This window comes from Rhinolophus hipposideros (genome assembly GCF_964194185.1).
Source record: "Rhinolophus hipposideros genome assembly, chromosome: 1".
Taxonomy (NCBI): domain Eukaryota; kingdom Metazoa; phylum Chordata; class Mammalia; order Chiroptera; family Rhinolophidae; genus Rhinolophus; species Rhinolophus hipposideros.
Genome location: NC_138047.1, coordinates 53,542,798 through 53,558,931, shown reverse-complemented (window position 1 = coordinate 53,558,931; position 16,134 = coordinate 53,542,798). Strand labels below are relative to the sequence as shown.

The 16,134-nt window shown below is 38.2% G+C and overlaps 1 protein-coding gene across 1 annotated transcript; it reads right to left on the bottom strand.

Annotated features, from left to right (window-relative positions):
* Positions 1-3,921: 3,921 nt before the first annotated feature.
* On the bottom strand, positions 3,922-13,987 carry LOC308499309 (platelet basic protein-like; the record flags this gene model as incomplete). Its single annotated transcript, XM_081052514.1, has 6 exons — positions 13,823-13,987; positions 13,527-13,659; positions 13,318-13,401; positions 4,626-4,768; positions 4,160-4,295; positions 3,922-4,024 (listed from the first exon to the last, which is right to left on the bottom strand). Exons 1-6 carry the CDS (start codon positions 13,923-13,925, stop codon positions 3,922-3,924), a joined length of 702 nt encoding a protein of 233 aa, XP_080908640.1. The 5' UTR covers positions 13,926-13,987.
* Positions 13,988-16,134: the final 2,147 nt, after the last annotated feature.

The following is a 16,134-nucleotide window of genomic DNA, read 5'->3' as shown; positions in this document are numbered from 1 at the left end:
ATCCCCGCTGTCCGGAAGCCTGGGCTGGTGGTGGGTGAGGCGCTGTGGTGCGAGGGCTGAGAAGAGTTGGGCTCTGGCCAGCCAAGATTAGGAAAAAATAAAACTTAAAAGCCTGAGTCAGCTGTCTTGGCTGCGAGTTGGTAGCAGGATCCACACGCCAACCCAAATTCACATATGTGCAGTTGTGGAGTTAGAAACGGTACTTTAACCTTATAAAATGTGTGTGTGCTTTGTAATGTGTAATGAGTTCTTTGTAGTCACGTTGCAATTTACAAAGCATGTACCTTCAAGACTGAGACAGTTTCTGTTTCCTGCCCATCTCCCAGCTGCTCTATCAAGAGCTGCTCATTTGCTCCTGCCCTTCTTCTTAATTACTGTTGAGTTGAGTTTGGTGGCTGTGTGTATTCAAGATGTGTAGTTTGTGATTTGTTTTCTGCTACTGAAAAGTTGAATTTGGTCTCTAGGCAGTGACTGGGGTCTGAATTTCACCTGAATGGGGAAGGCTTCCTCAGTCTCTTGAATGGGATCGACCAGCTCTATCAACCATCACCAATATATTCTAGGAAGCAAGGTCTATTAGCCTCATTGATCCTCCTTCTCTAAGAAAAACTGTAAAGTAGTATTAGAATGCACTCTTTCTCAAAACTTGGTGCCTGGATGTTTGTTCATTCTGCTCAGCCAAGGAAATCAAAAAGGAGAACATCCAGGCCACATTTCCGAGTGCCGGCTGCGACCTGGGCCAGTACCAGTGACAGGGTGAGATGGGTTGCACTGTGGGCAGGAGCAGTGATGCTCTCAAGAGGACACAGAACATCTGGGAGTTGTGTAGAAAAGACATGGAAGAGACTGTGGAGGGTATGCAACAGAATCCTGCACAGGAAACGGAGAGATCAATATGGACCATTGTCCTTTCCCTGAAAAAAGAATGACTTTGGCTCTTGATCAGGGCAAAGTGTGCCCTCATCCCAAAGCCAGAGGCTTTCTGTCACACAGATTAACAGTGGTAAAGGGCACCAGGAGCCCACTGCGTAGAACTAGCTGAGCTCTTAATGCTCAGCAGGACCAGACTTCTGCAGGGCTATGCCATTTAATTTATCTTATTCTCCCACCACCTGACCTTTCATCTGACTAAGTCCTATTCGTATTTCTGGTGTCAGCTTAAATATTACTTCCTCAGTGGGCCTTCCGTGACAGCTGAAAATCTAATTGCGTTTCCTGCTGTTGTCTTGTAGCAACCTTTGGTTTTCCTATTTGTCACAGACCACACACACACACACGCACACACACACACATACACTATACACTCAGATATACTTATACGTGTGTACTTGTGTGTTTAAAAGTGTTTAAAGTTGTTTCTCTTCCTAAATGGGAAGCTTTATGAGATGAGAGATCATAATGTTTACCACTATTCTAGTACACTGGTGAACTAGACATAGAGGGACGCAACATAGAGTTACTTCATGAGGAAAGATAATAAATGTTGAAAATGATGATGAGGTTTTGACTTGTTCATGTGTCTGTTTCTTAGTGCAGTTGGAGCATACCTCTATATTAATAAGTGTCACATGTGGTTGTGATTATTTGTCAAAGTGCCTGCCTCTCCCACCAGACAGTGACCTCTTCAAGAGCAATTCTCTGTAACTTATGTGTTCTTGAATATCCAGCATCCAAACACAATGGCTGGTAACAGAATATGCTTATCAAGCTGAAACTTAAATCCCAAATTGGATTCGTGGCAGAGGAAATGGATAGCAGGACTGGTCTTGGAGATGGATGGGCAGCATTTTGGATTTGTACAACCTTACACCCAGATTCAATATTTTCAGTGTAAAGGAATCCAGGGAGTAGTAAGTGACAATTAAATTATCCTTTCTCTGCATCTAAATGGAATAATTTTATATGTGCACACAAAAATAAAAGATATCTCCATCTCAGGAAGTATTAGCATAATATAAAAACTATATCATATCTCAGGAACTGGCCCTATGGGATTCCAGTAGGAAAACAGTGGAGAAATGACTACTACTTAATAAATGCATTTATTTTGTAGACAAAGCATTAAATCTATAATGGTGAGGAGATAATAAAAGGTGACCTTAATAATGCAAAGTTTGTAAACTAAATGCTTACTACATGAATGCTTCTCAAAGTCCATGCACAGGTTGGGGTTGGTGAACTTATTTATTCTCCTGTAACTATCATAGTATACGCAGCATGCTATTTATGTATCAAGTCCTATTTTGTGTATCAATAACACTATGTGACATATAACATAATTTATTCATTAGAGAAAGAATCAAATAAAGTCATGTGGTGTGGTTAAGAACATAATTTCAAATCCCCACTTTGTTACCTATTTAGTTATCTGCTCTTAGAGCATATTACATGATCTCTTTGAACTTCAGTTTTCTTCTTTGTAGTACTGGGGATGCTAATATAGTAATAATAACAAATAATCACTAACATTTATACATGGGTTATTGTGTCACATGCATTACGTTCAGCACTTTGAATTTATTAATTTTTAATTTTCACATCAACTCTATGAGATAAGCAATATTATTATCCCATTTTAGAGATGAAAAAACTTAGGTACAGAGAGGTTTTACAACCTGTCCAAAGTTACACAGCTAGCAAGTGGTAGAGCTGAGTTTTTCTCTCTCACTGGTACCCAGTTGTTTTCTCTCCAAAGGAAGTGCTCTTAAGCAAATCATAGCTATCTTGTAAGAAATATTTAATTTATGCATGCAAAACACTTAGAATACCTGACATATTAAAAGTTATTAATAAAGTTTAGCTATTATTATAGTACCTTAAAATTGGTACATATCATCAACTAGCAACTTTTGTTGGTCTATTGTGAATACCAAAGTGTGAAAAATAATAAAAAGATAATTAAGGCTTTTTTCCCCTCAACAATTCTGTTAAAATTAATAATATATGACAACAACACCATAACAAATTTTGATTTTATGTTACTACTTCTATAAGAGTAGTGTGAGTATAAATTTAAAAGATTAAGAAATGAATGACATTTTTATTGATTATAAAATAATAATTAGTTGTCTGGTAAAGTTTAAATGCTCTATTGTGTTTATTTGCAAGGCTGATTCTAATACTAAAATTGTAACCATGCAGATATTAAATAAATGCAAATATGCACAAACATGCAAGGGTAAAACATTTAGTACCATGTAGGATCTGTAGTATTGTTATTATTGTTGTAGGAAATACTGGAGGTTTTTTTTTTCTTTTTTTTTATAGAGCATGTTAATGTTTTTCATCACATAATTTTTGCTCTATTGGTATTAAATATATTCACTTTAAATCACCACTGCTTACAAGACTCACATTCTATAACTTTATTAATTTTAGGGTTTGAAGGCCAAAATAAACATTAGAAAAATCTTTCAGAGAATGCTTTGAAATAAGACTCCTAGGACTAAGACAATGAAGAACTCTATAGCATCCCTAAATACATTAACAAACATTAATTGAGCAAGTTCTGTATGCTAGGTTCTGTGTGATTCCTTATATCATTGACCATTATGGAATCTATTAATTATCGTGGGCATGTGTAGTCTGACAGTCAAGTAGAGCAAGATAAATTAACACATATTTATTTAGAAAGAAAGCTTTAAACAAATGAAAAGCACAGTACCACATTTAGCCAAGAGTTAGGGAATAAACCACATAATATATTTTAAGACTAGTCTTGCTTACTTTCATCTTCTCTCTGTCATCTATTAACCAGTCTTTTCAGAATAAAATGTGACATTTTGAAAGAGAATAGAACACATATCCAAAGTGTAATACAGTATGAACAGGTATCCTGGATAAATTAAAAACTCCAGAAAGTCAAGACTTCATACTCTTCCTCTTCCTGGATATAAAAAGTTTTGACAGAAAGTAAACAGATTAAGAAGCTGATCCATCACCTTCCAAAATTTTCTGGATTATTTTCTTGATTCTGGAAGCTTCTGGGTTCAGGCAGAGTTCCTTCCCATTCTTCAGCGTGGCTCTGCAAGACAGAATAGAATTATCTGTGTGTCCTGGATTATCAGAAGGTATTTATGGGGCTGGACAAAATAGTGTCCATGGGGATAGAGGCATAGGGTTTCACTAATGAGTCAATAATACAAAAGCAGGGACTTACATCACTTGGACTTTGGGGCAATGAGGTCCTGCCCTGATCACCTCCAAATTTTGGATTTTACTGGGATGAATGCCAGAGGTGGTCTGTATACACAGGCAGCGAAGTTCAGCATACCGCTCATGGTCCACGCTTTCAGCTAGGGTAGAAACTGTGATTCTATTAGCAGTCATGATTACCTTAAGGATCTTGTGTATTGACTTGTCTCCTCAGTCCCCTTCTTTGTGAATTGTAGCTCTCTCACAAAGCCATTGTTAATATGATCTGAAACCTTTAGTAAAATACCCTAGCCAAATGCCTGGAACATATGAAGTGCCCGCTAAGCCTAGCTCGTCCATTGAGAGTGCTCCAGCTTTAGGAGCACATGACAGTCTCCCCTAGTCCTGCCCCCAACACAGCTGCAGCAGAAGCAGCCATTGCGACCGGGAAGCAGGGACTCCACCCTCATCTTGCCCTGAGTTTCTCTTACTTTTTCCGATGGTAGAGGGAACCAGCGTGGTCAGGAGCAGTAACAGTGGCAGCAGCACCTGTAAGACATGAAGTGCGCTGGTATAGGAGGAGATGGTACTTGCTCTGAGGCTCATGGTGGAGAGAACTGAGCTAGACTTGTTCCTAGAGCCAGGAGACCTCAGTGTGAGGGTGAATTGTCATCAAGCAGTCTCCAGCTAAGTGGCTTTTCTCGCTCTCCTGATGTCTTTTATACACACTCCCTCAAGGCCAGTAAGGAGAAAAAGGATAGGGATGGGGGGTGGGGACTGAGAGTATGTGGGTATAAATTTAGAAGGGTGGTTATGCTCAACCCAGATAAACACTAAGAAAGTCAAATTTCCTGCTAAATGTCATTTTACGTATTACCTCCCACTCCCACTTTACCTTTCTCAACACCAATCTCCCTTACACATATTTGACACTCCACTTAGGTTAAGAATGAGACTGAAATATTGCATATATTTTCTTTGTATAACTACGTAACATACCCTGCCTTTCCTATAATACATGTTATAGGCGTTATGCATACTTTACGAGACCCTTAAAAAAGAGAGTTCTCTACCCTTTCCAGTTTTGCACTATACAAATTGCAATAAGATCTTTATTCCTTAATTTTCAGATCCTAATTAAGGGTTTTGATCTCAAATCCTACTTGATATAGACAAATCCCCACAGAGATATAGAAGTAGCCCTACACATCACATGCTGGCTGTATGTTATTATCTGGATCTCCGTCCCATCCATAAGACTTACTTCCTCAACTGCACACTTTTGAAGGCAGAAGAATGTCTGAGGTTTCTTTAATAATGCAATATACACTGGGTCCTAAACAATGCCAGTGAATAAATCAATGATTCAATGAATCTGTATCATATGAAGGCAAGTTTCTCTTTCCTTTTTTTTTTTTTTAATTTTTAATGGGTAACACTGTGTTTCTCCAGGGCCCATCAGCTCCAAGTCAAGTTGTTGTCCTTCAATCTATTTGTGGAGGGCACAGCTCAACTCCAAGTCCAGTTGCCATTTTCAGTTTTTAGTTGCAGGGGGCACAGCCCACCATCCCATGTGGGAATCGAACCGGCAACCTTGTTGTTAAGAGCACGTGCTCTAACCAACTGAATTAAGCGGCCACCCCTATCTTTCCTGTCTAATCAGCTACAATTCTCAAAGCAAACTCCACATGGCTCAAAGTATCTATGGTATAAAAAGATGATTTGGAGGGCTGGGAATAAGGGTGAGGCCGTGGCCACAAGTTTCTTCCTCTTACAATTATATAAAAAAATCTTAAACAATATTTAAACTTCCCGTTTTCTTTTTTTACTTATTTTTTAAACCTTTAAAATTTCTAGAAGAAACTCTTAAAATATTAAATGTAAAACATTACTTTTTATCAAAAGATGATTACAGTAAATAATTTTTCCAACCTTTAAAAAAAACTTTTCAGCCAATTTTTCCAGTTACCAGTTACTGACTATGCCTACTTAAGTTCTTAGTTCCTGTTTTTCAATGTATTACTTATTTTTCTCCATTCCATTTGTTTTCTTCTTATAACTTACAGTCTTGTAGTAGAAAATATTGAAATGCTTTATACATAAATTGAAATATATAAATTAAAATGATTTTCCTCCTCTCCCAAATAGAAACAAGCTTAAGGAAAAGCTTAAGCTGAAAAATTAGTGTTCTTCTAAGAGCTGAGATATGGAATGAATTGTAGAGAATCTCAACAGGAAACAGAATATGGCGAGTAAACTTCTTTCTTGTTCTTTCTGAGTAATGATTTTATAACTTTCGCCATCATTGTGATTGAAATATTATAAATTTGCAAATCAGATTTTTTTATTCAAACGTAAACTCAAAACCATTTCCAGAGCAAAATATAAAGGTTTTTAGCATTATTTATAGTATCCTTCTTCTTCTGTCCATTACAACCCCTAACACATATGGTTACAATATTTATTGGCTTCACTGGGCACAGACACAATCCAAATTTCTTGCCTGGTTCATTTAGTAAAATTACTCAAAAGTTCCTAATCCTTTTGTGCAAACTATATTGAAAGTCTTCTGAACCAATGGTACTATTTGAGAGGTCAGTACCAGGAAAGATGCAGGCATGTAGCACAGAATCAGTCATTGTATTAGTCAGCAAGTGTGTTTTTCACAAAAGATACATTTGTCAGCAAGGTTCATGAAGAAGTATTAACAAATTTCTTGAGTCACTAAAATTTTGCAAGCCTGTTAGTCAGCATTTGAGGTAAATAACTGCTAGTTTTCATCTATTTAATAAATTTTAGTTAAGTATTTACTATGTTCCAGGCATACAAAATTCTCTTTGTTGTGTGACTTGGTCATTTAACTATTTCTTTTTAAAAAGTGAAACATCAAATATTTGCAGAAAGCAGTGGAATTTGAGTATTAATGTACTATTGCTACTACCACTGCTAAATGCTATTACTCTCATTTTTATAATTTTCTTTGATTTCTATGAAGAGAAACACAATATAGAAACTGATAAACTGTACAAAATTTTAAAATCAGTTATTCAATCAAAAGAAGTTAACTTTGAAAAAATTATTTTAATAACTTCAATGCTTAGAAAATTAGTGTCAGAAGTTCTTGGGTTTAAAAATAACTTGACAGCATTTTTGTGAATCTTACATTGTCACCGTGGTTTGTTTTTTTTTTTTTTTGGTGGTAAATTACTTTATCTTTTTCCTTCAAGTCATTGTATAAATGGCAGTCATTCAGGAAATGAGCAAATTTTTTAACCCCCCCCAAAAAACTTGTCTGTTCACTATTTTAGAAAGAAACTATGTAGAGCCATTGGAGGATCATTACCTATTAAAATTAAGACATATATTAACTGCTTGATATAGAAAAATTTGAATCGACATCTCCCAAGTAGGAAGGAAATAAGTTATCACTTGAGAACTAGTCATAACTAGTTCTTTTCCTCTGCCCAGTACTACTCCCTTATTGCCTGAAAGTTATTACTTTTTAGAGCATTCCTCAATGAACTTCCTGCACACAAACTCAGAATTTGAGTCTAGGGGCTCCTACTTAAGATATTTTCTCTCTCTCTTTTAAAAAATCTAGTCCCTTTTCATTCAGTTTTCAAGAAAAGCTTTGTCAGAAAAAACTAAGTATATTTTTGCTAAAAGATCTTAGGCTGAAAGCTTCTCATCTTTGTAGTCTCCACTCATATATCCTAAGGATCCTGAGCAGGGTCCAGTATGTAACAGGATTATCAATAAATGATATCAAATATATTGGTATTTGAAGGATCAATGTTTATAAGAAGGAAATACGTCACACTTTCTGATAATATTACCACATAATTGACTACAAATATAGAGAGAATATGAATGCATTGTTTCCAGAAGCTCCCCCCAAAAGGATGGTGGAAACATTTTTAGAAGCACCAAAAATTAATCATTCATGCATAGTGTGAGGACAGAGTCCCAGAGAGCAGTTTCCAGGCTTTTGGCCTCACGTGGAAAGGAGCTGGCTGGGGTAGTAGATGGCCATCAGCTGTGACTAGTTGGCTATCAGCTGTTACCTGAGCAAGTGGATGGCAGTGAGCAAGTGAGGTTGGTTGACAGAGAAGGAGACAGCAGGTTGCGGATCAGATCATGTGGCTCCTTCCTCCTGTATCTCCAACCCAGCCGCCAGAGAGAATATAGTGGTCTGACTCCCCTCTCTATGGCTCTGGGGGTGTTCCTTTTTGGCCTCACCATATCCTGCGTTTTTATGCGGGGAGTGGGAGCTGAGACCCCTCATGATACCCCACGTAACCCATAGGTAAAAAGAATATGGATAAATCTGAAAAAAATAAATAAGCATATTTAAACTATCGAGCTCTTCCCATCTGTAAAAAGGAATGTGAATTAGGAGACTTGAAAGGAACTATATTTATCAAGCATCTACTTTGTTCCAGGATAGCTCTTTGTGCCTGAGAGACAGATATTATTGTGCTGGTTTTACAGATGAAAAAACTGAGGAATGGAGATGATAAATAAATTGCCAAGGTCACAATACTAAAAATACTCAAAACTAGATTTGAAACACAGTTGCTCTGACTTTCTACTGCACCACAAATTGCAAAGAAGTATCACTGGCCTGTCTTGCTGGAAATGAATCAGCAATTTTTCTTTTTGTCCAACCCTAGAGGTGGGTCAGAAACAATTGTCACATACTTAATGTGACAGTGGAAACACATCCATTAAGAACGTGTGTCTTTTAGTGGAGGGGGTGATTTTGAAATTTCTCAATATTTAAGAAACAGGACTACACTTTGTAGAAATAAAATTTCACATCTAAACTCTAGGTCTTTCTATATTACTATTACTATTTCACTCTAGATACATGAAGTATGAACAATTCTTCTCAGGACGAGAATATTAATTTTGCTGACTATAAGCCACCCGTGATCATCAGCCAATATCAGAATCATGTGCACTTTTCTTGTCTTCCATGCTTTAGTCAGGGAGGCAAATCAAAATCCCCAAGTGCTCTGTTGGGTAAATTTCTCAATTTGTAACATCCAGGAAAGACTTTTGAAGTTATGTACAACATGAGTTACCGACAGCAATTCTTTTCCTTATGCAATAATTACAACTATGATAGAAAAACAAAGCCACCAGTCATATTTTATCATAGATCTTGTCATACCTTTACAAATTGATGGATTACATGAATGTGTCACACTAGAGGCAAACAGGAAAGTCTGGTAGAATAAAAAGAATTAACTACACCTTGCAAATTGTCTGGATTGGGGCAGTAACAGAGTAGATTTTAGTGGAGACTTGTTCAATTCCTAATGATTTCATGTATGAGAGAATTCTAAGTGGATAACAGAGTGAAAATAGTATTTAGGGGTTTGCATGAGAAAAATATAAGACATATCCCTAGAATACATACATTAAGTTAATTTAGTTAGTTCTTGAGTTTGTTAATGACAGGATCAAGAATTGAGGTTTTTGTATAGATTATACTTCTGGTAATACACTATAATCTATTTTCTTTATAGAAAGACAGATTCAAACAGAATTGTAAGAATAATACAAATAGGTCCTATTCTGTGGTTTATGAACAAACTAAATTTATAAATCTTGATTTTGGGGAAAAAACAAAGATCTTGAATGATGATAAAGGAAAATAAGACAGTCATGTTTATTTCTTCACAAGACACATTTCACCTATCAAGAGGGCATTTAATATGCTTTCATTTATTATTATCAGGCATGAGTATTTTGGGGTTGATATGAAAAATCAGGCATTGTCTAAATCACTGGAATTTATAGTTAAAACATTTATGATAATTGGTATTCATTTTTGGTGTTTCTCCAGGATTAGTGTTTAATGCATAGGTTCAAAGAAAAAAAATACTATTTGAAAGAGCAAAAAGAGACCTCAGAAGTTTATGTATTTCTTTAAAACTAGAATTATTTTATGCTTTTCTATATTGCTGAAAAAAATCATCAGCAAACCCATCTTTTTAACTCCAGGTTTTTCCATATCTTTGTATGTCCCTGTTTTTTCTCTTTCTCTCTCCGTTTCTGTTATATAGATACACTAGTATATTAATCTAATTGATATTTATATATAAGGAGAGAGATGAAAAGATGTAGAATAACAGGTTAGATATAGATATGCCAATGATGTATTAGTACACATGAATATATACAAATACACGCCAATATAAGCATATATAATGTATTAATCTAATTGGGGGGGTGTCTATATAAACTGATTGGATTGATCTCCTTCTTTTTGTTTTCTCATTTTTCCTAAGAATGAGCTATTTACATGAAATTGCTATTGGGACTTGTTTGGCCCACCTCACTCATCTGTCTAAGCACCTGCTATGCGCTAGGCATTATCTCGGGAACGGAGATGATGAACCTTGTCCCAGCCCTGATGGAGCTTAGGGCGAAGTTTGAATTACATGCTAAATAAATGACCATATATATATATATATATATATATATATATATATATATATATATAGTCTCTCTAGACTCTACGAGTAACAAAATGTTATAAAGGGAAAGTACAAATTCTATGAAAGAATATAAAAGGAGCCTTAATCTGATGGGAGAAAGGGTCACAGAGGCCCCAGGTGACAAGCAATCTGACCCAAAGGAAGGATGTGACTCAGACAGATGAAAGTGAGGGGTAAGTATTGTAGGTTGAGGGAACGGCATATGCCAAAGCTCTTGTTGGATTAATCCTAGACAAGCAAGAGAAAAGAAAAAAAGATAAAGGAATTCAACACCTACCATGAGCCACATTATTGATTTTAGGACACTATCTGACAACCTGAGGTTTAAGATAACTTATTAATTCCTTAAGACAATCTCTGTCAGGTATGGGGGATACAGAGGGAAACGAAATGTGGTTGATGCTCTGGGAGAGCTCTTATTAGAGTAAGGAAAGAAAACCTGTAAACAAATAAAAGCGATGCCATATTTGCTGTTCAAATAAATTCAAGTATCTGTTGGAATATCAAAACGGAAACCACAAATTCTGTGGGGAGTGTATTGTGAAGCAGGTATTATTTGAGCAGAGTTCAGAAGGAGGAATACGCTTCCTCCTAAGGGCAGAAGAGGAAAGCCCCTTTCAAGTGGAAACCCTAGTAAAGGCACAAACATGGACCCAGAAGAGAACTAAACACCTGCCTGCAAAGATGGGAGGGAAAAAGTGAAGTTGAAGGAGTAAGCAGGAGTTGAATGAAACTGAACCTAATTTGTCACGTTTCCACACTTTTATTTCATGTCTAGGAAATAACATGCCAGTTAAGGATTTAAGGTAAGGAAGTCTTGCCTATTTGTGTTTTCTACAGAACCCAGAGGATGTTGGTGCTGAGAAGGAGTAACTGGGAGGGGCATGAGCTTGGAGAAAGGCTGAACTAATGCAATGGCATTGGGAAATGGGGGTCCTCTCTGCTAGGCAGAGAGGAGCGGTTAATTTTCAAAATAAGGTAGGATTAAAGAAAAACACAATTTTTTAACAGAATAAAGAAAAAGAAACAACATGAGTAAATTTTACAAATATTTTATTTTTTTTCAAAGAATAAAAGAAGTATTATAAACCAATGAGACACACAAATAAAACATGCGATTTTAACATAGTAAATGTGATAGATATATAATTCTTTATAACAAAATGGTCAAAAACTTTTAAAGATCTAGTATAAGCATCTACCAATCTTAGCAGTGTCGTGTATTTTTTTAAAAAAAACCTAAATATGTGTTTATATTCAAATAGCTCAAATATATTTTCAAAACTTTTAGAGTACAGATCACTGTTAAATTTGCTTTATTCTAAAAAAATAAAGGAAACCTAAAGGAATGCATTTCTGTAAAAACTATCCATAAGGAATTGGAATTTACCTATTTCCTAGCTGCTTCGTGTATCCAAAACATATATTTAGTGAGTAAAAGTATGGTACTCCTAATAAAATAGCTAATAAATACAATACAAAATCAAAGTTTAATGAGTAAGTCATGACATTATGCCATACTAAGAAGACATTAAATGTCTGAAGTTATGGGAAAAGAATATATTACTCCTTATAGAATTTAAACATTTAAAAATTCTAAATAAGGAAATACATTCTACACAGAAAACTGTATGATGCACCTAGCTTTCTAATGCAATATAACTTACATAGGATCCCAGGGTAAAGAATAAGGAAATTCTTTAACATATTCCCCAAGAAACAATACTAAAATAGTTCTGATTTCATGAGAAGAGTGAGTAGCAGTTTATCTTCATATGTAGCATTCTAAAGAAATACCATTTGCGTATTAAATCCACAGGCTTTTCAGTAACACTCTAGGCAATATATTCTAGAAATGCACTAGTCACCTTGAAAGATTAACAACCAGTGATTCTTGGTTTACTATTTAGTCAATTGTCAAAGATTTCAATAGCATAGCAGACAAAATAACAGCAAATAAATAGCAGGAAATACTATGTAAATTACTTCATAAACTGAGCAGAAAGCTGCGGAGACAAACCTAGGTCCCACATCCCATCCCTCTCTCAAAGTGGGGAATTCATGAAGAAACAGAACTCTCTGGAGAAATCAGCATTTGCTTTTTATCTTCATTGGGTCCTGAGAGCTCCAGAAAACTGTTCTGCTGAAGAACTGGGCAGTCTTTCCAATGCATGGTTCTTTCTTTTAATTTTTCTTGTTTCCACTGTTGAGAAAAGAATTCTATCAGTTTAACCACATTTCCACACTCCTCTATGCCAACCTGTTTTCAAAACACAGATCTTAAGATCAATAAAAAGTATAGGGTGGTGAGCACTCAATGCAATATATACGCGATGTATTATAGAACTGTACACTTGAAACCTATGTAGTTTACTAACCAAACTTACCCTAATAAATTTAATTTAAAATTTTTAAAAATCAAAGGTGGACGCAAGGACTATACTAACAAAAATTACATCTTAGTCATGAGGTCTGCGCAACCTCTTAGGCAATTCTGTGCAACATTCGTGATAAAAGTTTTCCCTGGACATTCCAGAGCAACTTTCCCCTTTGCTCCTGAACAATCTTTTTATTTCAAGAATGGGCTAGGATGTGGCAGAGGATAAGGACCTTGCGTGAGAAGTCTGCACGTCAAGAGGGTTTGGAAAACCACGAAGATAAAAGTGACAGGTACCTGTTCAAAATTTTCCGGACGATTCTCTTGAACAAAGGGGCTTCTGGGTCCAAACAGGTTTCCTTCTTGCTCTTCAAGGTGGCTCTGCAGAAAGAAAAAGGGGATTCGCCCATGAGCGCAGGGGCTGAAGACCCAGGCGGGGGGGGGGGGGGGGGGGGGCTTCCCTCTTGCCAAGGTCCCAGTGTACACCCCCGAGCACGAGGACTTACATTACTTCTAGTCTGGGGCAATGCGGTCCTTTGGGGATCACCTGCAGATTAGTGATCATTTTGGGAGAAATCGAGGATGTCAAGGCTAAACACACGCAACGCAGCTCTCTCTGTCCGACCGCTCCAGGACCAGCTGTGGCAGAAAGAGAGACACCGTTACAGGGCAGGTTGCTGGAGGCGCTCTTCTCCAGCGAGCCTGGCCCGGGACACGTTCCCGCTCTCGGGACTCGGAGGCCCGGCCGAGTCTGGGGCGCGCCGCTCTGCCCGGGTGCGTCCCGCGGGCAGTTCGCTCTCACCGCTGACGAGGGAGCCCGGCGGCGTCAGCAGCAGCAGCAGAGCGAGCAGAGCGCACAGCGAAGGGCTGGCGATGAGGGCGGCGCGGCTGGGCTGGAGACTCATTGCGGCGAAGAGGGTGCGGCGAGAGGATGAAGGAGGAGGCGCGGGGGTTTGAAGCTCCAGAGCACTATGCCTTCCCCAAGTCCTCTGCATCCCTTATATCGGCACTTGCTCCTTCCCCCAGGCAGGAAACTCAAACTTGGGATGCTTGGGAAATACCCTGGACTGGGGGGAGGGGGAAAGGGGAGGAGAGGATGGGAGGAGGGAGTGAGCCCCAGAAGTCGTGGAAGAGGTTAGCTGCCTGCAGGCCACTCTCGGAGGACATGATAACCTGGCCCCGCGGTGGATGGAGCTGCTGTTCCTGTTGGAGGTGAGGGGCAATCCTGCGGAGATTTCATTTCTGAGCCAACCAGGGCTAGCAAAGGCCAGCTTCTCCTGGGGGACAGAGCCCTCTGGGAGGGGTCCTTCATCTCCATCTAAAGACGGAGACTGGAACCAAAGCGGCCAGCGGGAGGCTTGACTTTAGAATAAAGTTTATGAACATCCTTAACCCTAATATTTTATTTATTATTTATCCTTATTCTTCTTATTCAGGAAATGTAAGCTGTGATTAGAACTGCAGTAACCTGAAAGCCCCACCTCTTCTCCTTGCAGGCAGATCATTCTAGGTTCCTCACATTAGTTTACCCGGCTTTAGAAGCCAAGGTAATATGAGGAAAGTGTCTGTACTCCCACTTGAAGTCAGTGGCAGAAACAGGCTCCAAAATCAAATCTGCCTACTGGAAATTCTGTACCTGCAATTTAGCAAGCATATGTGTGTCTAGGTGGCTTAACAAAAGTCTTCAAAAAAATCACCCAGCAAATTGCCCTGGAAGATGGTACCTTGTTTTCTGCAGTTCAAAATACTATTGAGTTGAAAGGGGTATGGTCCCCCAGTTTATTGGGGGTGGGATGGGGTGGGGTGAGTGCAGATTAAAACAGTGCCAGAGAGCCCCAGCCTGCTTTAGCTATGGCTCTTCAGGCGGATGTATCATTGACCCAATTTGGTGAAGCCATAGAAGGCTGATGGGTTTCAGGGGCTCATCAAGAAGTTTGGTCTAGAGATTTGAATCAATTTGACAGTAAGACAGCACCCACTCTGGCTTCACTCAAACAACTGCAAAGGAGAGAAGAGAGGGAAGCTTCTGGAACCATCCAACGTCATTATTAGTGGCTGTTTCAGCAGGCCATTTCTGGTCTGAAGTAAGTCCAGAGCTGCCCCCTCAACTGAAGGGCTGAGGTAGCTTCCAGCTTCCTCTCCCTCTCGCTCCTCTCTCCATTATCTTTGGAAGTAGTTAGAACACTGAAGTTTTAATGGCCAGGTCTTTCACATATCTAAATCTATAGCATGTATAACTACGACATTGAAATGGCACATTGGCTTTCTTTCATGAAAATCTAACTACACACTCTTCTGGATTGTTCTAAAGACCCTGCCCTCATGCTAGTTCAGCAAAGACAATTAGTAAACATGATGGCAATCGGAAACCAGTCATGAAACGAAATTCATTTCCTTGTCAACGTGACCCTGGGGAATTTTATTAACTCCTCCACTCATCTTCCTTGGTAGGACATCCCCACCATTGTTGAACAAGGAAGAGGTGTCCTAGACCTTTAGAACACTTAGCCTGGAAGGAAATAAGAAATTCTGCAGTTGAGGAGGCTAAGAGGTCTGGCCTCACTTTGTGGGAAGCTAAATAGGAAGTTCTGTCTCTGCACAGCTTCCCGATACCATCAGCATCACATCTGACTCAGCTAACGCACTCTTTCATCCTTCTGGGGAGGGGCAATCTGGAAAAACAGCCTGCAGATTTATTATATTGACTTTTTAGAGACTAGAATGTATCTAAAGACAAAAGATAAACCTCACGAATGTGAATAAGACAAAACTTCAAAAATGTGATGAAAAATCTTGGACAATTAAATTCAACTTAACCATAGGGAACAAATGACAGTATAATAAGACTTTGTGAGAGTAAAGGTTAACATATAAAAAAGTATAACAGGTGTGTGTGTGTGTGTGTGTGTGTGTGTGTAGGTGAGTTCCAAATAACCTATTTTAAATATAAGTGAACATATGGTTTAGTCTTGGCACTAAATGTTAAGATCAGAGAAGGTTCATTTCTCCAGTTCTTCCTGCCACTCTTCAAGACGTGTATCCTTCACCTCATTTGTACTCTAAACCACTTACCATGCATTGCTAATAGAATACAAAGAAACAAAACATTTCTTC